Genomic DNA, 24608 nt, shown 5'->3' with positions numbered 1-24608 from the left:
AAAAAATATTCTCTATTAGTTAGATTTAAAACAAACGAAACGCATTCCAAAGCATACCATCTTTAAAATTACAATGTCAGCAGTACTTGACTTATTTGTAAGATTCTGGTTCCGTTACGTTCCGCATTATATTATTACCCCTGTGGATATTGGTATTCAACGGAACAGAACGGAATGAGCGTAAATTTCCTTCTCAACCTATTTTCACGCCTATTCTATTCTTACAACGAAAATATATGTAACATGATCATACATTTAACTGTTTACAAAAACCAACACTCATGCTGTCGAATTATTTCATTTAATTAAAAATTAGTAAGTTACATGTATGGGGCAAACCCTGAAGACAGTACCGATTCTACCAAAAGTGTTTGCCTTTCTTTATAATAATTCTGAAATCGGCGAATACAGTTCCCCTCTCTTATTTGTGTGCGTTGTCTGATTTATACCCTCTGTCTGAACAATTACCTAAAACAAACATTTCATAAAAACATCTATATCAAGATGGAGAGGGTCTTTAAAGGGGTTAAAGATCTCTTGTAATTTATTTGTAGATTTTATTTCATATAAGTTATCAAGTGCCCTCTTGGATGAAAAGGAGAAAACTTATTCAGAGGAACGTGGCGTACCCCCTCCACAAACACCATTCCCACCCCCTCTGCAGCAATAAGAAAAAAATCATTTTCATAGTATAATAATTTTGTAGCAGAACGGCCATACCTACATGTGTAGTCAGGGTCAGTATCCTTAATTTAAGATAGCATTAGCAACGTTTACTTTTAACTACTAAATACTTTATTTTAACTACTAAATACTTTGAGACTAAATTTTAGAAAATTAAATATGCACTGGGTGTCTGCGCCACGACATACAGGCTTTGGAACGATAAAGAACCCTGACTGCTAAATGACTGAGTGTGTAGTAACGAACGTAATTTGAATATTATTGAAGTAAAAAAAGTATAAATCAAAAATAAAATTTTAACCCCCCCCCACCCCCCACAAAAAAACCCCAATGAAGGGGTTATTTTTAGATTTTATATCCATTTCATTTTAAATATTCAAGGGCCGATGAGCACGAGAAAACTTGGATTTTAAGTCTTATTCTTATAACTTAGGTCTATCTAAACTATAAATTCAATGTTTAATTAAATACGTAAATGTTCATTCACTCTCGAGAAATTAAATTGCCAGCAACTAAGTCTTTTACAGCTTTCAGAAGCCCTATATATAGGCCTATATATATTTTCATTCTTGTATGATTAAATCACTGCTTCTTACTAGTATCTACTGTTGGGGTTTTTCTGGGTCCATTTGGGTAAATCGGCGTACCGTTTCTATATAGTAAATTTTGTATTTAAAACATGACAAATATACAAAGACCAAGGATTTCGTGTTTGTATAACGGAATGATGTTTCGACTTAAAGTAATAGAGCGTATACATCACGGAATAGAGAATTTGCCTAATGTAAAGACTTATTTACATCACGTAATAAAGTTTAGACAAAAAGTCAAGACATTTTCGTATCAAGTAATGTACTTTTGACATAAAGTGATAAAGTGTTGACATAATGAAAGGATGAGTTAACACCATGTATTACGGTGTTGATAAAATGTAAAAACGCATTGATATCATGTAATAAAATGTTGACATAATGTAAGGATAGAATCGCGATACGTACTGCGGTGTTGATATAATGTAAGGATATATTGAAAGCATGTAATAAAATGTTGACATAATGTAAGGATACATTCGCCCCATGTAATACAGTGTCGAAATAATGTCATGATGTATTGACCTTTGGTTGTACAATGTTGGCATAACGTAAGGATGATTTTACATCACAACGTAAAAAATTGACATCATGTAAAGACATGTTTACTTCACCTAACGTGCTTTTGACATCACGTAATAACGATTTGACCTAGCGTAAAGATATATTCACACCACGTAATGGACTTTGACATAATGTAATGATAATTTGACATAATGTACCTATAGTATTATGCTATAAGGCAGCCATGGCGTTCCATAAAGAAGCAGTGATTTAATCATACTAAATGAAAATATATAGGCCTACGTATGCTCTTCTGAAAGCTGTAAGTGAATTAGTTGCTGACATTTTAATTTCCCGAGAGTGAATGAACATCTACGTATTTAAACATCGAATTTATAGTTTAGATAGACCTAAGTAATAAGAATAAGACTTAGAATTCAAGTATTCCCGTGCTCATCGGCCCTTGAATACTGAAAATGAAATACATGTAAAATCTGAAATTAACCCCTATATTGTTGTTTTAAAATTTAAAATTTTATTTTTGAGTTATACTTTTTTTACTGCAAGAGTATTCAAATTAAGTTCGTTGTTACACACTCAGTCATTTAGCAGTCATGGTTATTTATCGTTCCGAAGCTTGTATGTCGTGACGCAGACACCCAATGGATATATTCAATTTTCTAACATTTAGTCTCAAAGTATTTAGTACTTAAATTATACGTTGCTATTAATGGTATCTTAAATTAAGGACATTGACCCTAACTGGGTATGGCTGTTTTGCTACAAAATTATAATGCTATGCTTCTGTGGATGGGGTTCGCTACGTTCCTAAGAATGAATGTTCTTCCTTTCATACAAGAGGACACTTGATGACTGAATAGGAAATAAAATCTACAAATAAATTACAATAGATCTTTAACTCCTTTAAGGTCAGACGACACGTTCCTCAATTTTATATAACTTTTTCCAGGAATTTGTTAATGGTTTACTACTACTATGACAAGCTTTCTTGCAAAAACTTAGGGTACCTTAGCAGGCATTTCTGCAAAATACTAGAGTATGCAATTTCCTATATAATCTTCTTGAAAATACACTTGATTGACTGATATAAAAATAAATAAATATACAGCACAGCGTAATTCACTATGTTGGAACTCTATCTCGGCCGGGCAGGGCTTTGAACTCACAACCTCTAGAACCTATACGCATCTGGCAGTGAGCGGCCTCGGTTCTAACCACTCAGCCATCTAGACATATAACCATTTATAAGTAAATTTTAATAATTTTAAAAATAATTATAAAATTGATATTTTTATTGGAACTCTTTTTTACGAGGAGATACAAAAAAGATGCCCGAGGAACGTGTCGTCTGACCTTTAAGACCTTCTCCATCTTGATATAGATGGGTTTAGTTTTTATGAAATGTTTGTATTAAGTAATTTTTCGGACAGAGGGTATAAATCAAAAATGTGTCATAATAAAACGCACACACATAAGAGAGGGGAACTGTATTCGCCGATTTTAGAATTTTCTATAAAGAAAGGCAAACACTATTGGTAGAATTGGCACTGTCTTCAGCGTTTGCCTCATAAATGTAACTAATTTTTCAATAAATGAAATAATTTGACAGCATAAATGTTGATTTTTTTGTAAACAATTATGATCATGTTTCATGCATTTTCGTCGTAAGTATAGAATTGGCGTGAAAAAAGGCTGAGAGGGAAATTTACACTCATTCCGTTCTGTTCCGTTTGATACCAATGTCCACACGGGTAAGTGTATTTTGCGGAACGGAACCAGAATCTTAAAAATAAGTCAAGTACTGCTGACATTGTAATTTCAAAGATGATATACTTGTGTTTCGTTTGTTTTAAATCTCTAACAACATGTAATTAAGAATATTCTTTTGCTAGCTTAGACCAGTTAGTAAGTTCTGCCGTGAAAATACTGTTATGTGTTAATATAAGAGTAGGAAGTAATATATGTATATTTTGAAATGTAATGAATAAAAACAAAATTGTTCATTTTTCTAAAATTTCTATTTTCCCATTGGGTGACCTTTTACTTGTTCCGTTCCGTTCCACAAAGTTACAATAGCCCCTGTATATACCTGGGTAAACAGCTTATCATTTTATATATATAGAAAGGGCGAGGGTATCCGTGTTCGCATAATGAAATGATGTTTGAACTTCAAGTACTGAAGCGTGTGTACATCATGGAATAGAGAACTGACCTACAGCAAAGACTTATTCACATCACGTTATTAAGTTAAAATATAACGTCATAAACTTATGACATTAAGTTATAAAGAGTTGACATAATAAAACGATACATTTACACCATGTAATAAAGTGTTGATAAAAAGTAAAAATATATTGATATGTAATGAAATGTTGACAAAATGTTAGGATAGAATCACGATATGTACTGCTGTGTTGATATCATATAAGGATATATTGAGAGCAAGTAATAAGATGTTGTCATAATGTAAGGATATATTTGCCCCATGTAATACAGTGTCGAAATAATGTTATGATGTATTGACCTTTGGTTGTACAACGTTGGCATAACGTAAGGATGATTTTACATCACAACATAAAATGTTGACATAATGTAAAGACATGTTTACTTCACCTAATGTGCTTTTGACATCACGTAATAACGATGTGACCAAATGTAAAGATATCTTCACAACACGTAATGGACTTTGACATAATAAAATGATAATTTGCCATAATGTACCTATAGTTTTATGCTATAAGGCAGCGATGGCGTTCCATATTAAAATATTCCTCTTTAATACTAGTACTTAAACCATTACAGGTAAGGATATAACACTCTCCCTTTCGCCCCACCACATTCGAGCTTTTGTGTTAGATGAGCTCGAGGTTATTAATTTAGAGGTACACCTCTATAAAAATTACCTATCAAATACAGTTAAGTTGCATTGTTTTGAGTCCATAACTGCACATTTTTCTGGGATGCAACCCAATACCTTAAATAGTTTTGCCCAGTAGCCTAACGTCTAACGTCCAACATTTGTTCTTGAATCATGGTTAGGGTTTTATAGCCTTTTGTGAATACATAAATCTATAACATGCATTTTTGATTCTCTTGTTTTCTTAAGCATTACTATATAAAATTCCCGGTTGAATAATCTCGCATTTCCTTGAGTATCTAATACAAAGAAAGAATAAAATCATCTTTCCTTTAAAAGCCCAATGCTTTAAATTTGATATTAGTTGTTGGCTGGCAATTCTAATGATTCCAGTATCAATGTAAGTCAAAGTTTGTCTAAATTTGATATTCGTTTAATAAGTTCAGTCAAAATGTTTATTAAATTTATTGATGTACTTATTACCAATATAGGAAAACTACCTTGTAGCCATACCTACGTTAATCTGTTTGCATAGACAGCTACATGTACCTTCAATCTTTCGAAATATTAATCGTGTTGTATTTTCTCTTATACATGTTTGTTCATAATCAATCTGCATTTCTAAGTTCATTAACTTGTTAACTAAACTATACATGTACACTATGCATTAACTTAATTAGTTTTAATATTAGTTTATAATCATAATGGAATACACTTTCCGTTAATAAAGTTTAAAAGATTTTCAATCTCTTGTATATAACTACATGTATTAAAGATTTTGGTGTGTGATTTTTTTGACCCGTCAGTCAGTCAATAAGTCAATCAGCCAGTCTTTTAGCCCAGTTTTGGTCAGTGCAACTCCTCTCCGCCGTACATAATTTCATGATATTTTGTAGAGAATAAGAACAAGATGTTTAGTTGTGTATCCTTCCAGGAAACGATTCAATTATTTAACCACTGAATGGAATTTCCACTTCTTAGATGTGGCAATGATGCTGGAAAAGTATAACAATTGGTTGGGGGAGGAGAGGAGTGGGTTGTCATTCTTGAATTCGATTATATTTTTATTTTTTGACTGAACAATTATAACACTTTGATTATATAAAAATATATTATATATAGCTTCGAAACCATTGACCCCTGTTGTTCAACAATTATACCTTGCGCTCTCTCTCTCTCTCTCTCTCTCTCTCTCTCTCTCTCTCTCTCTCTCTCTCTCTGAATGTTTTTAAGTATAAGTGTACATAATGTTCTTGTAATCCCTCTATAGTATTATTGTATACGGTTGCCTTTTTTGAATTTCATCTGAACAAAAATTGTATTCCGATCTAAAAATCTTGCTTATAAATAACCTTATAAATAACCTTTTGTCTCCTAGCAACGCAAGAAATTTTGACTTTGACAAAAGGTGTTCCTTCTCGTAATAAAGTTTCAGAGCCTATCAATACATGTGTGGACCGAACCCCGTAGACTATGACTATCCGTAGTAAATTTTGTTGTTGATATTTCGCAATCCTTTCCTGGAAACGATTGCGAAATTTCAACAACAAAATTTACTGCGGATAGTTTGTTACTATGAAATACGTGTTCTGGCCTAAGAAAGACTTCAATAATTGGACGTTAACTGATGACTCCTTAAAGTTCTATTTATCATTCTTTAAAAAATCTAAATTTTATACATTTAAATCAACAAGAATATCTTTAAAACTTTTATTCGATATAATAGATTAAACAATGGCATGATTTTGACATGATATTTATACAACCACAGAAGTTCAATTTCTCCAGTTATATACAAGTTTAAGAGGCAAAACTTGTCAGAGATCAAAACTTTTCATATTTTTCTATTTTTCCCCAATTATTTCACAATTTACCTTAAATTTTGCTTATAATCTTGCGTAATACCTCAAGTAAAAATACGCCAAGTGAAAGTTTTCTTTCTTCTTTTGCGCCATTAATCATATAACGTCCTCGGTTATAAAAAAAAACCATGGAATAACTGATATCGTTAAACTAATATATAATCTGTATACAAAATGAGATGTGGTGATTATATTAAAATTGATTATCTTAATTACTTTCAGATGCTTAAAACAATTGCATTCAAAAATTTTGTCCATTTTATAGACAAAACTGTCATTTCCCTTGATGTTCCCACGGAAGGGCAAACTGGAAATTCAAATGAAGATGGAAAAGCAGAAAGTCGTAGTAATTTTCTAAATATTTTTGTGGGAGCTAACTTTAGTGGGAAAAGTGCTGTCCTAGAATTGATAAGAAGATGCATGACAGAGAGCATCAATACATCTGTAACAAGCTCTTGGGATGATAATCTGGTTGCATATGCATTTTGCAAATTTGATATGGATTTAGATCAGAAGATCATATCTGGAATTATCAAAGATCCAAATACAGATAAAAAATTTAAAATTAGTTTTTCATCCGATAAGCTATATAGTATTGTCTACTCGCGATCGCCAAACTTAATCGATTTCTATGAATGTAAAAATTCATTAGATGCTGAAATTTCGACCATTTTTACGAAAGAAGATAAGGATGCTGAAATAAGCCGAGTTCTCCAAAAAATTAAAAAGGCATGTCAAGACGGAAGAAAAGTATTTAAAAAAGATGATGATCCAACGTGGGGTTTGTGGGATTCTATTGAACACAAATATGTCGCTATGTTTCCCCTCAGGGGCATCGGGAGCTTACAGTGGTCAAAAAGCGATAACATTGCAAAAGGTCAAAGGACACAGAACTATACAGCGGCGCATGATCGAGCAGAAATTTTGTCAGCGTCACTTTCAGGACCGCAAAAGCAGTTTATCAACGCTGATGAGGAGAAGAAAATATTTAAATATCTGACAGATCTAGAAGATTTTGAAGTAGATAGAGACACTGATACAGTTACTGTAACACATCATAAAAAGAAAAAATCGTTTCCTTTGTTGAAGATATCTGAAGGAATATTTGAGGCAAAATCAGTATCATTGCTCCTTGCACATGCAAAATTCAAAACTCTTTGTATAGAGGAACCTGATAGAGGAATGCACCCTCAAATGATTGAACGGTTGAAATCAGTGTTATATAACATCGGCTTTAAAAAAAACAATCATCGTTGTTACACACAGTCCGTATTTAATTGACAACATGACTATTGATAAAACTCATGTTTTTTTCGAACAAAAAATGACTCTTCTGTTTTTTCTGTATTAAACATTGAACAAAACGAAGAGCTCTCAAATGTAGCCGATATTGAAACAAAAAGAACGGTGTTGTTTGCGACCAGAGTTTTGTTAGTAGAAGGAGTGACAGACAAAGAAGTAGTTCAAGGTATATTAACCGAAAATGAAGAAAGTAAAGAAGACGTCACTTATATATCCACCCATCAAATTATTTCTGTGGGTGGTAAGGACAACGTTGCAAGAGTGCAAAGGTTTTGCTATTGTATCAATTTGCACTGTCTTTGTCTATTGGATCTTGACGCAGCTGTTAAGTTTAATATAAAACCACTAAAAGATTTTGAAGGTTTTGACGAAAGTTTCCACAAAATGTATCAGGATACCCTTGTAAGAACTAAAGAGGAGCTTCGGCAATTTTTAAAGAAATTAGAGTCACAGCTGAGGGTATTTATTTGGAGAGACGGTGCTTTGGAAGATGCCATTTTAAGTTCTGCAAGTTGTAATGCAGAAATCGCCAGTGCACTCGGTATAAAAAAATTAAAATTAAGAAGGCTCAAAGCAATATTGAAAGAACCAATTGATGGCAAGAAAAGGAAAACATTTTACACCAAACTCATGGAAGTCGACGAAATAAAAAGATTAATCAAATTTATTGAAGATAATTCACGTACAAGTAAACCAACGGGGGCGGGCGTCGACATGTAATAAAACTGATATACAGATGTCTTTTGATTGTTGAAAAATTAGGTTTCTAAACAAAGGATGAAAAACAAGAACAAACAGAAATGGGTAGCGAAATCTTTCGACCAAAACACCTCTTTCAGATTTAATCCTGCCCCCTCCTTATAAATAAAATCGTTTTCATATTTATGTATATCATTATCATACTAGCAGTTATATTGGATTACACTTATATTATATTACATGTAATACCAGGGTATTTAAACATTCTGTACCTTACTGTTGTAAATAATCACCTATTGTTGTAAATTACATTTCTAATATAATTATTCTTGATCAGAACAGTGTATCAAAAATAAAACATTCATCGTAAAATTTTGTAATAAGTAGTTCTTCTTCTGACATTGCCTTATTCAGCAATCTTCATTTCATATTATTTCATCTGTAAAGTATACAACTGATAAAGCATTTTAAATTTAAAAAATTATAATAAATTTTAAAAAAAATTGATAAAAATTTGAAATTAACTAATTAATTCATTACGTTTAAACATATATGTAGACTGAATTTCAAATTATAAGGAAACTTTAAAAGATTTCTTCACAGTGTTTAATGAACTCTTCAGTTTTTTGAGATTTTATATACAAACAGGACTAACTTTCATACCAATTGTTCGCATGGATACGTTCTTCCAAATGCCATAAACTAATTTGTATTTCAAAAGTGATTATCAGTCATCAAAGCTTTCCTTTGGACTTTGTTTCAGGTCACCTGAATCACTCAGGTGAACCTTTTGCAATTGGTTTTCGACTTTGATGATATTGAAATATAAAAATGATGTAAAATGAATTTATTTTTAGATTATCATATTTAGATCAGATTTGAGATTTTTAGATTGAGAGATTTATTCTTTTTCTATCCCTAAATAAATGGTTCTTATTTAGTTATGTGTAATACCTCTTCTTTGGACTTTTTATATTTAGTTATAACTTGTAATTGTTACCCTCATAATCTGTATGGGTGTATGTTTCATTGACTTATGCAGTCTCTCTACAAAATATTTATTGATTGATATTAGAGCATCCCCGCCACCTACCCACCCACCCACCCACCCAAAGATTTAACAAACCAAGTAGATGTATAAACCTTTTTATTAATCCATACCCTGCACTAAGCTTGACTGATAGATGTCTGTAATTAGACAAGATACAATAAAATCAACTTCATAACCATTGACAATCCCCGCTAGGCAAACAAAAAAAACACAATCTAGATCATCACAGGTATTAATAAATAAAATATGCATGAAACTGATTATATTGTTTATGTATAAATCTTAATCATTTAGAGGACTTACAATGAATTTCGTCTTTGATATTTTTAATATTTTGACAAAATGTAAATAAACTTTTTCATTAAGAATTTATAATTATGTACGTTTTCTAAAAAGAATGATTTTTAGATGTTAAAAGTTTTGGTATATATATATATATATATATATATATATATCGCATAACATCTACCAATCTTTGTGATTACTGTTAATCACCCTATCTAGAAAATTCCTGATGCTATAAAAATTAATATAAAATTTCGACGACATTTAACCATAACTTTTAAAAAAATGGACTTTAATTAAAATTCTAAAAACAACGATTTATTTATTATCTTTTTAATAAACCAGATTTATTTACATGCAGATCCTCGCGATTCCATCTTTTCTTCTGACGAAAAAAACAAAGCTAAGTTAATATAATCATGTGAAATTGTAAAACAAAAGCAAGCGCTATATTATTTGATTAAAGGCAATATGAAAATACCTGTATAACTTTTTTTTGGGAAAACGTTTATTTTTACAGTTTTGCTATTCGATATCATTTGAGTTAATGCAATAAATGGTGATAACTTTTTCTTACCTTTTTACCAACAGTAACCCATTGTGTTGCATGTTCTGCAGTTGGCAAAGTTATCCAACTAGGTGTTGTAACTAAATAAAATTTGTATTAGTTATCATCAGCGTTATAGCTAACATCAGTTGAAAATGTGGTTAAAAGGAATCTTAGGACAGTCAAATACAGAGGCAATAAATTTGAAATTCGAAACTATAAAAATGTATGAAATTTAAAAATTCTCATTGTGGGAAGGGGGCTGGTGGGGGGATTTTTATTCAAAAGAATTTAATTCACGATATTATTTTTATTGCTCAATTTTGGTTAATTTTCTTCTGTTAAACAACTTGATGCTTTACCTTTACATGGTGCTGTTTCGCACACTTTCACTTCGTTATCATTTCCGGCACAGGGTAAACCGCCGTTAGACGGCGCTGGGTTCGTGCATGTCCTTTCACGGGATTGTGAGCCCGGTCCGCAGGAAGTGCTGCAGACACTAAATTCACTCCACTGACTCCAATGTCCATCAACTTATTGAATGAAAACGAACTGTTTAGAGTCATTCAACACCTCGAGACTAATTATCATTACTGATAGTTTATCAGATATCGAATTGTAAATGTGATATTTCAACGACTGTGATCTGTAGCTAATTTGATATTTAAAAAAATCAGACTACCGAAACCGCTGTTGATTTTACATACAGCAGGATAGTGCTTTAACGAACTGCAATAATTTTTTGAAATTCAAACACGCGCAAAAATATCGTATCTTATTACTAAAGATTAAACCAGTTAACTCGGATTCGACAAACAGTGGTGTCGAGATACTTATGAAAGGTATATGTGATTTGAACGTCACCAAAAGTAGTCATGGAACATTCATTCTTGCATTATGACATTTATTATACATTCCCCCTTGTAACATAGGTATAAGTTATTTTTAACATTTAATATATTATCAAGACTGATGTTTGAACGATATGTTTGGGATAATTAGAATTTGGATCCAAAAATCATCTTTTCCCCGGAAAAGCCTAAATTATTACTATTAGATATTCATAATGATGTTGAAATTAACAGATCGTAGATAGCTCATACTTGACTCACATACCAGGACATTCACTTTCGGTACAGTTTTGTGTTTCACTGGACAAGCCGACACAATCGGTACCACCGTATTGTGACACAGGCTCAGTACAAGTTCTCTCCCTTTTTTGAATCCCTACACCACATGTCACCGAACAGCTGCTGTAACTTCCCCATAAACTCCATCCTCCGTCCACTAAAATTATAAATTTGTATTATAAGTACCAAAATCAAGATTAAAAATGAAAATAAAACTCTGTGCACTATAAAAAGCTTTTAAAGCAGGCGACTTGTATGAATATGTTTAAGAGGGCTCGATGGGCGTGGCCAATTTTTTTCACCTAAATATTTGGAATGACAATTTTTGGCTAAAAGTGTCATATCTTAAAGTTTATGATAGATCTGATGGATAATTTGTTGACCATGCAGCCTCCTTAATGAATAACCAGATACTGATTAACCCATGCCCAATAAACTTGTTTGTCTCTAGCAATTATAAGACAAGTACTCGCAGAAACCTTGCAAAACATATCACTGAATAATTGATTTTTATTCATGTTACATACATTTGGTGGTTTAAAAGGTATTATAAAGTTATACAAAATAAAATGAATGCATATCAGGGGTAGGTATCTATTTACCATCAAGATGTAATTATTCAGTTCAAAGTTACAAAAAAAATCATTGCAATTTAAATAGAATGTGAAAGTTACAAACAAAGCAAAATGTATACCCTACAAGTATATCGAAATTTTGACAACTTAAGTCATCTGTCCGATAATTATGTATATACATGTATAGGGATTTTATTCGGGTTTTTTAATGTAAAGAATGTTTTCAATATTTGAAAGTCATATTGAAAAAAATATAAAAGACCTGGGCATGGTCCATCGCTACAAGTCACAGTTTCCGTTGTAGTTCCTGAACATAATTTTCCTCCATGTAATGGCGCCGGGTTTGAACAGGTTCTATTGCGAGATTTTATGCCATCTCCACATGTCTTTGAACAGGTGCTAAAAGGAGTCCATGTGCTCCAATTGCCATCCACTAAAAAGAACAACTTTAGAATTTGGAAATATTTCAATGTAAAAATTTTAATCAAAATTGTTTTTTAACTTCTTAATGGACTAAACAAGGACCAAAGAGTGGCCAAGTTAACATTAACTTTAGTTTTGTCAATGCCTTTCTATTCAGATACAATAAAGGAGATCTAAATAAACTGTACGATCGAAGTAATCTTAGACTGCATTACGATGATTAAAGAGTACAATGTAGAGCCATCTTTATTATTCAACCTTGATACACCCCTGTTCCGGTTTCGTCTTGAGGTTTCAGGATTTTAAAAATTCGATTTAAAAAAGGGTTGTTCATTTAATAAAATCAGGGACAAAAAGTTTGGACACACCATAACATGAAAAGAACTAAAAAAATTCAAATAATTAAAAAAAAAGGTTTCGACCTTGGCATGGATCTTGATTGCAGCTTTCGGTTTCGACGTCATTTCCGTGACACGTCATTCCCCCGTGTAATGGCGCCGGATTTGAACATGTCCTCTGGTGAGTTCTTGTGCCGCCTCCACACGTCTTTGAACAAGTGCTGTAGTGACTCCACGCACTCCACTGTCCGTCCACTGACACAAATAGAAATAGGACACACATTTAAATGAATTCTGACATATTCAATTTAATCTTAAAATGAGAAATATTTTTTTAAATGCTTTAACTCGAAAAGAAAAGTGAATTCTATGAGAAAAACCAGCTTCTTTATGACATGAAATGTTATGATGTACCTGGACAGTGAGGTTGTACACACGTCTGACTTTCGTCGGAAGGACCAACACAGGTTGCTCCCCCGTGTGCCGGTGCGGGGTGCGAACAATGTCTGACTCTTTTTTGGATTCCCTGGCCACACGTCACAGAACAATGCCTCCAGTGCGTCCAATGGCTCCATTCTCCATCAACTACATACAAAAGTTTTCAGAGTTTTAGTAGTTATTTTTATCTTAAATAATTAGAATAATCTGTTTAATTTTTAAAATGACAACAAGTGCAAGTCACCAGGTGACGCTTTTTTATAATTCCAAAATTATTCCAAATTCCGTATTGCAATTGCTACTTTGTCTGATTTTAAAACAATAAAATTACCGATCAGTGGTTTTAGTCTTACTATTTTGAAGGATAACAACAAATCAATTCAGGTTTTTGTTTAAATATTTAAACTTATTTGAATTTTCTTGAACTACCGCCGAAACTTGTCTGAAGTAGATGACTTATATTCAAGACAGCAATATTACAAAGTTTAATCATAAACAAAACGCTTAAAGTTATCCTACATTGTTCTTTGCGATGACAATTTTGGAATCTATACACGCTACTGATCATATACTATAGTTAGTGTCGAATGGGACTATAAGACCACCATAGATAATGTATTTGTTTGAAATATTGTTGTAATGTATTCTTTATTTGCCTTTTTCCAATGCTATAATGATAATCTTGTCAATGCGCTGATCCAGAAAATTTTCCGGGGGTGGGGGGATGAAAAATTTCGTTTTCCGGGGGGGGGGGGGGGGTGTCCGAGGCCTTTTTTGGGAATTTTACTATGCAAATCTAATAAATTTTATTTTTTCAGAGGGGGTCGGCGTCGCGTTTAGATCCGCGCATGAAGTCTGTTCAACACTAATTTCTTTATTTTTTCAACAAAATACAAAAGCATATCCTCGCGTGTTATACAACCAATAAATGGTTGATTGTGTATGTATTCTTCTTTTACAAATTAGGGTAGGCAAACCTGGACAATGTGTCTTTTTGCAAACTACAGTTTCCGTTTCATTTCCGGTACAACTTTTTCCTCCATGTAATGGCGCCGGGTTTGAACAAGTTCTATGGCGAGTCGTTGTGCCATTTCCGCATGTCACTGAGCATGCGCTGAAGTGACTCCATACGTTCCAGTGGCCATCAACTAGAAAATTGTCCAGAATTGATAAAGTTAAAACTTCTTGTTTTCTTTTCATTTAAAATTTTTGTTATTTGTGTTATACATGTACATTGGCGAAGAGAACATTAACTTGAAGATGTCTCTCCGTATGTCCACGGATCTGAATGGTTCTCTATCAATGTATACATATTTATACTTGAACACAAAGGTTTAGAAGAAACAAATTTATGTTCTATATATAATAATGTTATCTTATAACGACACATTTCCAATAAATTGGCAAAGTCCGCATGCGAAATTTTAAACGAGAAAAGAGAAAATGGTCATGATTTAAAAAAAAAATCAAAAAACAAAATTCTATGGTTTGATATTGATTAAAAGTCAACATTTTTTGATAGATAAGAATAAAACATTGAATTAAAAATATGGACCTGGGCATGGATCTTGATTGCAGATTTCGGTTTCGGTGTCATTTCCGTGACACGTTATTCCCCCGTGTAATGGCGCCGGATTTGAACATGTCCTCTGGTGAGTTCTTGTGCCGCCTCCACACGTCTTTGAACAAGTACTGTAGTGACTCCACGCACTCCACTGTCCGTCCACTTAAAAATGCATCACATAATTCAGATTTAGTGTTTTGCAGTATAACATGGTTATGTTTGCCAGTGCAAATTTTTGCGCTTTGATTCAAATAGGTGTATTTATTTATGGCAATTTATTTTGGTGTGTTCTCAATTTCGTCGTTTAGGATATCATTAATCATTATTTACGATAGATTTTGAAAACAAAAAACACGCAAAAAATGGTGCTATTTCAACAGTTAAAACACTGGTGTAGCAAAAATGGAGTAATTTTCATCAAAATTCACAGCTGCGTGTAAATCACCGTTTTATTACTATACTTTGAATTCGTCGGTAGAAAAAAAATGGAAATGTTACCTGGACAGTGAGGTTGTACACACGTCTGACTTTCGGTCGCAACACCTACACAGGTTGTTCCTCCGTGTGCCGGTGCGGGGTGCGAGCATTGTCTGACTCTTGTTGTGATGCCATGACCACACGTCACAGAACATTTCCCCCAGTGTAGCCAATCGCTCCATCCACCATCAACTACAAATTAAACTTTAAAGTTAACTTAAAGTAAAACTTAATTCAATTTTTTGCAATTCGTGTTCAGTATCGGCGATTGTCGATGGTATATTTGAGGTAAAATGTTTCAGTTTGAAAATGATTGACAAAGGAGACTATTATTAGAGGTAGCGTTAAGCACTGAACTATCGGAAACCTATGCCGTCAACGTGTTGCAATGCTGCAATTTATTATAAAATATATACAACTAAAACACATTTTTACTTTTACTGGGCATTATACTTAAGCGATGGAGGCCTTGGAATTTGTGGATTTTGGCTTTTGAACAAGTAACAAGTTAAATCTTTACTGGCAATGAAATTTACTTAGGCATTGGACATTAATTTAGCTATTATTGAAATAATATAGTGCAATAAGCGAAGAAAGAGCTTACTCGGACACGCATGATGGTTACAAACTACGAGCTGCACACGGGCGCCATGGCAATGATGTCCTCCATTGGCTGGTTCTGGTTGGTTGCACAATCGTGACCTAGACATACCTCCTCTCCCACAAGATTTGGAGCATTGAGTAAAACTGGTCCATTGACCCCAACCACCATTTACTTTTTAAAAAAAAAACCAGTTTTTTAAATTCATTGCCGGTGTTTAAAAAATTATAGAAATGCATACTAGTAAATAAATGTTAACGAATCAGAATTTCATCCCCAAGTACCCAAACTCCTTCATCACAAAAAATGAATTCTTGATAAAAGGACCATAAACAGATGTTAAGCAGAGACTATGGAGGCGGTTACTGTTGTAACAAAATTATTTAAAAACCAAAAAATGCAGATATACCTAAGAAATATTCTTGTTTCTTTATCTTTTTTTCATAATAATCACAAATGGAAACGTAATTAATATATTTACTTGGACAGCCATGGTCATTGCATGTTGCGGTTTCCACCGATTTTCCAACACAATTATGTCCGCCATGAGAGGGCGCTGGGTTGGTACACGACCTTGTCCTGGTCTGGTTTCCGCCCCCACACGACACGGAGCAGTGGAAATAACTGGACCAGTTACTCCATCCACCATTTACTGACAACAAATCAAAGAATACATATAATTCATTCAAGGAACAAGCCGATTTTGCCAACTTTTTTTCCATCTAAATACTCTCTGGGAATAACTGGACCAGATGCTCTATCCACCATTTACTGACAATAAATCAAAAAATACATATAATTCATCTAAGAAACATGCCGATTTTGTCAACTTTTTTTTCCATCTAAATACTCCCTGGGAATAACTGTACCAGATGATCTATCCACCATTTACTGACGATAAATAAAAGAATTATTCCGTTTAGGGACAAGCAAATTTTGCAAATTTTTCTTAATATTGTAGAAATTAAGGTCAGACGCGACCTATCTTTCATTATTTTCTTTTGCCCCTGTCTTCCTAATGTAAAGATTTCTGCTACGTTATTCCAACATTGTATTTCATGCCATTGAATATTTCTCTGTTTGGAGAATTAGACACAGATTTTTATAAGATCTCAGCACTTAGTATGCACTGAACCTAAATAAGTAATTATTTCAATTTCTTAAATAACAGCTGAATAATAAGCTTACAACATTATTAATTTTGATCAAATTATATATTTTACCTGGACAGCCGTAGGAGTTACAATCTGTTGTTTGGGTGGCCTCCCCTTGGCACATGTGTTTTTCATCAGATGGCGTCGGGTTTGAACACGACCTTGATCGCGTCGAATTTCCACCTCCACACGTGACAGAACAGTGCGAGAATGCTGACCATTCACTCCAAGCACCGTCCACTTAGTGCAAAAATAAAGGGTACGTCTTGATAAGTGATTAAATTCATAAAGTATTTAAATAAAAGCAATCTGAAATTAGTGTTCATTGCATAGCGGGGCTGCGTTCAAGATCGTAGCAGCTAGCCTAGCCGCTAGGTCGTAGATATCTAGGTCTATGGAACGGACCGCTAGGTTAGCCGCTAGGTCTCAGATTTGAAGTTGAATATATTCAACAAAATAATAATTACATCGACATAATTTGTAAATTTCAAGCAGAAATATACATGTTAAAATTCATTATAACTTTAAGAATGAATAAAATATCACTGAAAAAATAGATTTCATGTTTGTTTCAGAGTGGCAACTAAGGTGGCCATCTTGAATTTGATGCTTAGCATAAAATATTTAGGCTACGTAGCGGCTAGTGTAGCTTACCGTTCAACTACGAAGCCCTCCATAGCAGCTACGATCTTGAACGCAGCCCTGGTCTTTTGCATGTATTTAAGGCTTGATGTTCGTAGCCATTTTTATACTGTATTGATCTCCTTTAGATGAAGAGCTCCTTGCATAAATATATATGAAAATACCCCAATACAGAAGTCAAAATTGTGGGGTTTTTTTTATATTTTGTTAATTATAGTCTATAGGTACATGTATACAAATCAAATCTTAAGATTTTAGGTAGATCTGACGGTTAATTTGTTGACCATCAAGCCCCCTTAATTTAATTAAGATGCGTGTAAACAAACAAAGATACACTACACGTGCAAGTTACATGTATAAAGAAGGCCCTTCATTACAAATTTCTAGTTTGACATTAAGATCGGTGTGATATTTAAGAAATCTAATAAATTTCAAAAACTATGATAAATCACTGAACGAATACCTGGGCAGTGTTTGGTATGGCAAAGGTAAGTTTCGCGCGAGTTGCCAGGACAGCCGATCCCGCCGTGGGCAGGCTCTGGGTTGTTGCAATACCGATAGCGGTACCTGATTCCTCCGCCGCAAGTCACATGGCAGTTAGTTAACCTACTCCAATGGCCCCACTGTCCATCAACTACGATTTACAAATAAACACTCAAAATCAATATTCATATATCCCAAATAGTTAAAAATGTAAATGATACTGTTTGTTGTAAAGGTTTATATTTACGACTTTTTTTTATTTGAGTAAAAAATACAACTTTGGAGGCCCTAAGCGGATTTTTGTGTAAACTACAATGTATATATTACTAGTATACGTTACTTGGGCAGTCCTTGTCATTGCATTGTAGTGTTTCCCGTGGGCTCCCGTGACATGTTTGGCCACCGTACGCAGGTCTTGGGTGGGAACATGACCTAAATCGGGTCTTGGTCCCTCCTCCACACGATACGGAACAATGAGAATACCTACTCCAACGGCTCCAATCACCATTGACTTGTAATCAAATCATAGCGCTGAATTAGGTCATCCGTCATCCATATATTACTTTCCACATGTGCCACATTTAATTTAGAAAACAAAATACATGAGAGAGAGAGAGAGAGAGAGAGAGAGAGAGAGAGAGAGAGAGAGAGAGAGAGAGAGAGAGAGAGAGAGAGAGAGAGAGAGAGAGAGAGACAGACAGACAGACAGACAGACAGACAGACAGACAGACAGACAGAGACAGAGACAGAGACAGACAGACAGAGACAGAGAGAGAGAGAGACAGACAGACAGAGAGAGAGACAGACAGACAGACAGAGACAGAGAGAGAGAGAGAGAGAGAGGCTGGAATTTGATTTAAATATTACTTGGACAATGATGATCATTGCAATGTAAGGTGTCGTGAGATTTCCCTGGACAGGCCAGTCCGCCATATCGGGGTGCAGGATGGGTGCAAGTCCTGATCCGGGTCTTGATCCCTCCCCCACACGACGTGGAGCACTCAGAGAACTCACCCCACGGGCTCCAACCACCATTGACTGTAGTGAATAAGGTGAAACTCAGGATTCAATAAAAAATAAAACTTTCAGAATTCAGACGTATGTTATGTTTAACTCTTTAACTATGGGATGAATAGAATTTATATTTCCATTGGCCATTTTGAATGAATTACTTTCACTTTTTAAAAATATTTCTTTTAAAAAGATGCAACTCTAAAAATAGACTAGTTTTCAATTTTCGAACAATAGAGTATCTGGGGAATATGTTGAATTAATTGAGTTATCCTATTCACCTACAGGAACAAAATTATCAAAATTAAGACGTGGGCCCCATTCCAGGAAACAAACTCCTTCTTTGGTACCCACCCCCGAAATTATCCTGGTGGCACGTTTCGAAGACCTCAATAAGTTTGAGAAATATACTTAACTACATACATGTAAATGCATGCATGTCTATTTGAAACATTATTAGAACCATTTTAAGAACTCTCGGTAGGATGTAACTATCTTTTTCTTGCGTCAAAACAAGTAATTATATGACGCTGGTTTCGAGTGAGAAACATGCACAGATTGCGTCGTCGAGATCTTAGCTCAAAAGCCAGACAAATTTTATTGATTTTAAACATGCAGGCCTACGTCACATTGCTGTTTGACACAACTACCCAAAGTCCAAGCTCTTGTTAAAATGGTTTAAACTTTTGATCTTCTGTTCTGCTTCTCAGATATAGGAAATGAATTAATTTTCAAATGTTCATGTATATATACAATGTAACCTGTACAAACTTCAAAAAAAAAATTCAACTATAGAATATGGCTCTCTAGTATACATGTACAATGTATTGTTCAGAGCATTTTTTAACAATGAATATTATATGTAGATACTTGGACAATAATGATGAACGCGGCAATAGTGTGTCTCTGTCGATTGGCCCTGGCAATCGCCCTGTGCAGATGCAGCAAGGTGTGTGCTGGTGGTGCACGTGCGTGTTCTACTCATGACCCCGTGCCCACAGGTCACCGAACAACGAGAAAATGCAGACCAGGTGCTCCAACTTCCATTTTCTATTGCAAGGAAAAGAAACAACGTTAAAGGATCGCCGCAGAACTGTAGCTCTACGGGAAATTCGGGTTGACGGTCCCTCAGCCTGAATTTCCTTTAGCGCTACAGTTCTGTACTAACTAATAGTTACTTGAAGATTATTAAACATGAACTTCTTTTTATCAGCAAACACCCTCGTACTCTACCCTTTTATTAATTTTACAGCCACGTGACACATATTTTTGACAATTCTCTATAATATAATCGTGTTATTTGATATGGTTTCCTTCCAACACACAAGAACCCTTTACACTGGCGTCGGAAGGAAATTGAAAGTGGGGAGGCTAGACTAATCCTCAGAAATCTTGAGGAAAAAAAATAATTCCCAAAATCATGGAAATCCTAATCCGTGGGAGGGGGGGGGGGGCTAGTATGCCTATGACTCCAACTTCTCAATCTTTCAAAGTAAACTTTGGAACATTTATCTTTGCTGCGAGAAAAAGTGTGTGTGTGGGGGGGGGGGGGGGGGGGGGGGGGGCTGAACCCTCTATTATGCTATGTCCCTAATGGTTAGGTCTAACTTTGCAAAAAAAGTTAGCCCCCCCCCCCCCCGGTTCCGACGCCTATGCTTTAAAACATAAAAAAATCTTTTTCTGATTGTAACGCTTTACTAGTATATGATTTGCATTTTATAAATACTGAATTGTTTAAAAAAATTAAATTCATTCCCTTTGTTACAAAAGCGTAAAAGTCAACAAGAATATCTTACGCTTTCGCCTTTAAATTTACGATATGATTATCTGGCCATAAAATTTCATACGTGACCAACTGTAAAATTTGAATAATGGTTTGTTTTTTTAATTTAAATTAAATTTCATACTTGACTAACTGTAAAATTTGAATGGGTTGTTGTTTTGTTTTTTTTTAAATTTCTCCATTTAAAAGAGATAAATAAAGTCTTAAAATGGCCACGAGCATTCAGCTATATTAAATATTTTGTGCAAAAATCATCTCACTGATGCACCTTTGCAATCCACATGGCATGTCCGCGACTGATAACAACCATGTTGTTGAGAACAGTCGGATAGGGCCCTCCATTGTTTACCGTAACCGCAGTCTTGGTGTCCAATGTGACACGATCCCCAAGCCTGCCAGTGGCTTTCTCCAACTGTTGACCCTGTGGGGTTGACATTGTCCATGATTAATAAATAAATATGCCATCAAAGTATCGCTGTATCTAACTGAGGACCCTGTAGGTTTGACACTGTCCATTATAAGTAATTAAGCAGTTAAATCTAGCTAAAACCTACTGAGGATCCTACGGGGTTGATAATCGCTATACTCTAGTGAGGACTATTGAGAAACTGTTGGATTGAAAGTATCCATAATTTGGATAATAACAATAAAGCATCATTGTACCTTACTGAGGACCCCTTAAGATTGATAAGATCCATAATTAGAAAAATAACAATAAAGTATCACTGTACTCTACTGAGGATCCTGTAGGATTGACTATATCAATAAATAGGAAAATAACAATAAAGTATCACTCTACCATAATGAGGATCCTGTAGGATTGACTATATCAATAAATAGGAAAATAACAATAAAGTATCACTCTACCTTAATGAGGACCCTGTAGGATTGACTATATCAATAAATAGGAAAATAACAATAAAGTATCACTCTACCATAATGAGGATCCTGTAGGATTGACTATATCAATAAATAGGAAAATAACAATAAAGTATCACTCTACCTTAATGAGGACCCTGTAGGATTGACTATATCCATAATTAGGAAAATAGCAAAATGAGTATCGCTGTACTAAACTGAGAACCTAGTGGGATTGACAGTATTTATGATAGTATAATACTGATAAAGTATAGTTGAACCCTTCAAATGAGAACCATTTGGGATTGACAGTATCTGCAATTAGTAATTTACCAATAAACTAGTGCTGTGCATTATAAAGGAGCCTGTGGGTTTTGCAGTGTCCACAGTTGCTAAGTTATCAATAGAGTTGAGCTATAACATACTGAGGACCCTGAGGGGACTCCCTGTCACTGTACTCTACGACGGAGCCCGTTGGATTGGCAGTTTTCATAATTACATATATAGTAATATACCAAGAGTCTTGCTATGCACCGCTAATGGCCCTGTGGGATTTACAATATTCACAATTTGTTAAATAACAATTAAGTATCGCTGTACCCTACGCAGGACCCTGTAGGATCGACAGTATCCATAAAAGGTCATGGTAAATGCAATAAAGTCTTGTTGTTCTTTACTGAATCCCTACTGAAACGTTATCATATAAATACGTCAGTAATTCAATCTAAACAATCAATTTATTGTGAGTTTTACTAATTACAGGCACGCCTGTAGCTTCTTTTCCTCAATATTTCAACCAGGAGCTTACAAATATGCACAATTGTCATAAAGTTGGTTCTTGATTTCCACAAATTACATTTCATTTGGTAGTACCTGGATCTTTTCTGTTATTTTGGCGTAAATCAAAAATAAAGATAAGAAGAGAATACGTTGTATATATAACCTTGGACAAGCTTAACGAAATCGTCAAACTACAACAATGATGATATGAATATAATTGTTCTTTTCTTTAATTCAATGTTTTATATTACCCATTTAATCAAACGGTTTAACTCATTCAAAAAGACAGAATTATTTAATTATTTAATTAATTTTCAACTCACCAAAGAGCCATATACTGTGGATGAACAAAGTCGCAACAAACGTGGAATGGAAGACACGACCCATGGCGAATTCTCTTATCATTCCTAGGTGACAATTGCAGACCTAAAATCATTCTTTAGGTTTATAATCAAAACTTTGCTATCTTTCGAAGGTCAGTCAAATATATCGTATACTTTTGTCAATTTCTTACTTATTTTACGATGTTTGTGTCGTAAGATTCAATTTGATTTTTTTTAAAAAGCTTTATCGAGAGAGAATAACATGAAATTAAAACTTAAAATACCAAATGAAGCATCCAAACCAATATTCTCACTCTTTTGCTGTCTTCATTTCCACCGTCCTTGAGTACATGTGTACCTATATTATCACTAATTCACCTCCACGACTTTATCAAGAATGTTATGCTATGACTTTGGGATTAATTGCGTATTGTTTTGTAACAGCTCCTTATTGAATAATTCTAATACATGTGAAGTGAAAACTGCAAGGCATATAAATAAACGTTTTTTAAACAGATGTGTGCCTGTTTATCTTACCAAATTACCAGTATCGCACGTAGACCAGATTACCTCATGTGATGCATTTTGGAAAATATTTAGCCATCCACGATTTTTTCTTTCCATTATTTCTTATAATATAATCGATTATAATTCATACATGCATGATGAAATAGAAATGTACGCGATGCAGTGAAACGCATCCGATATCGGCGTAGGAATAAACACAACATTTTAGCCTGCTTTTTGGTGCATTGTTTAGGTTTTGAAATGCCAACTTTTATCAAAGTAGCTATAATTAATATTTTAAAGCTAAGCTATGCTTAGCGCTTTATTGTCATTAGATCTCTACTTCCGATGCACCGAATATCCGCCTCCTATGAGCAGGAATATACATTATTTGAACTGGTTAGGGAACCAGTTTCAGGGGTTTATGCACATAACCCCACGGGCTATTGTGAATCTAATATACGGACTATTATGAATTTAATGTACGGGGCTTACATACATCATCGAAGGGCTGCCACGCACTGATGAGGAAATATAGTGCGTATACAGAAGCTGAAATGTTATATACATATATCTGTTATATACATACAGAAGCTGGGTTAGCGCTTTTCAGTACTATCAGTACTTTGATTATAGTATATTATATTTATTATATTGGTGTCTTTGTATTTTTTTCTGTGCGTTGCATTTTACGTGGATTATTTCTTGATTGATAAAAACTAAAGCTACATAAAAAGCGCAAAATCTATGGACTTGCACGGACTGACCTCAGACTTTCAAGGAGAGGTAGTTACATGTACAATGGTAACCTTCACATGATAAGGCTACAAATGAAACTTCGTTGTACAATTCAATAAACTGATAACATTTGTATTTGTAAGAAGCCCTAAACGGGAGTGTCAAACAACATGACGTGTTTAACACCTTCTTGTCAAAGTTTGCACTTTGTAAAAAAAATATTTATATGCACTGAATTAATGTGTTATAGATCTACGATTCTTTGAAAATTCTGTTGTATTTCATATAGCCATGAACAGACCTTATTACGGTCAAACTAGTTTCCATCACTTATTTCTTCAAAAAATACGTTTGGATCGTTCATTCATACGTATGCACTTT

At 34.2% G+C, this 24608-nt stretch overlaps 1 protein-coding gene across 3 annotated transcripts; it reads right to left on the bottom strand.

Annotated features, from left to right (window-relative positions):
* Positions 1 to 10172: 10172 nt before the first annotated feature.
* LOC128176734 (SCO-spondin-like) lies at positions 10173 to 23321 on the bottom strand. Of its 3 annotated transcripts, none has more exons than XM_052843251.1 (20): positions 23297 to 23321; positions 22983 to 23085; positions 21290 to 21442; positions 20109 to 20288; positions 19095 to 19265; positions 18568 to 18738; positions 18208 to 18378; positions 17172 to 17342; positions 16430 to 16600; positions 15952 to 16122; positions 15369 to 15539; positions 14862 to 15032; positions 14284 to 14454; positions 13283 to 13453; positions 12953 to 13123; positions 12370 to 12540; positions 11519 to 11689; positions 10765 to 10935; positions 10433 to 10503; positions 10173 to 10240 (listed from the first exon to the last, which is right to left on the bottom strand). In XM_052843251.1, the coding sequence occupies exons 2-20, from the start codon at positions 23062 to 23064 to the stop codon at positions 10181 to 10183; spliced, it is 2940 nt and encodes a 979-aa protein (XP_052699211.1). In that variant the 5' UTR covers positions 23065 to 23085; positions 23297 to 23321; the 3' UTR covers positions 10173 to 10180. The 3 variants fall into 3 exon arrangements, with proteins under 3 accessions (XP_052699211.1, XP_052699210.1, XP_052699212.1); XM_052843250.1 differs by having other exon boundaries at positions 23267 to 23305; XM_052843252.1 differs by having other exon boundaries at positions 22983 to 23066; positions 23267 to 23297.
* Positions 23322 to 24608: the final 1287 nt, after the last annotated feature.

Source organism: Crassostrea angulata, chromosome 3 (genome assembly GCF_025612915.1).
Source record: "Crassostrea angulata isolate pt1a10 chromosome 3, ASM2561291v2, whole genome shotgun sequence".
Lineage (NCBI taxonomy): Eukaryota > Metazoa > Mollusca > Bivalvia > Ostreida > Ostreidae > Magallana > Magallana angulata.
The sequence above is the reverse complement of the archived record's forward strand: the minus strand, read 5'-3'. Positions and strand labels throughout refer to the sequence as shown.

What these genes read in the sequence shown, in the direction of transcription:
- LOC128176734 (XM_052843250.1), bottom strand. An exon ending in CAATGACCATGGCTGTCCAA is followed by an intron (nt 16,123 to 16,429) that starts GTAAATATATTA and finishes TTTTTTAAAAAG; the next exon opens with TAAATGGTGGTTGGGGTCAA. An exon ending in CAATCAAGATCCATGCCCAG is followed by an intron (nt 14,455 to 14,861) that starts GTCCATATTTTT and finishes ACAATTTTCTAG; the next exon opens with TTGATGGCCACTGGAACGTA.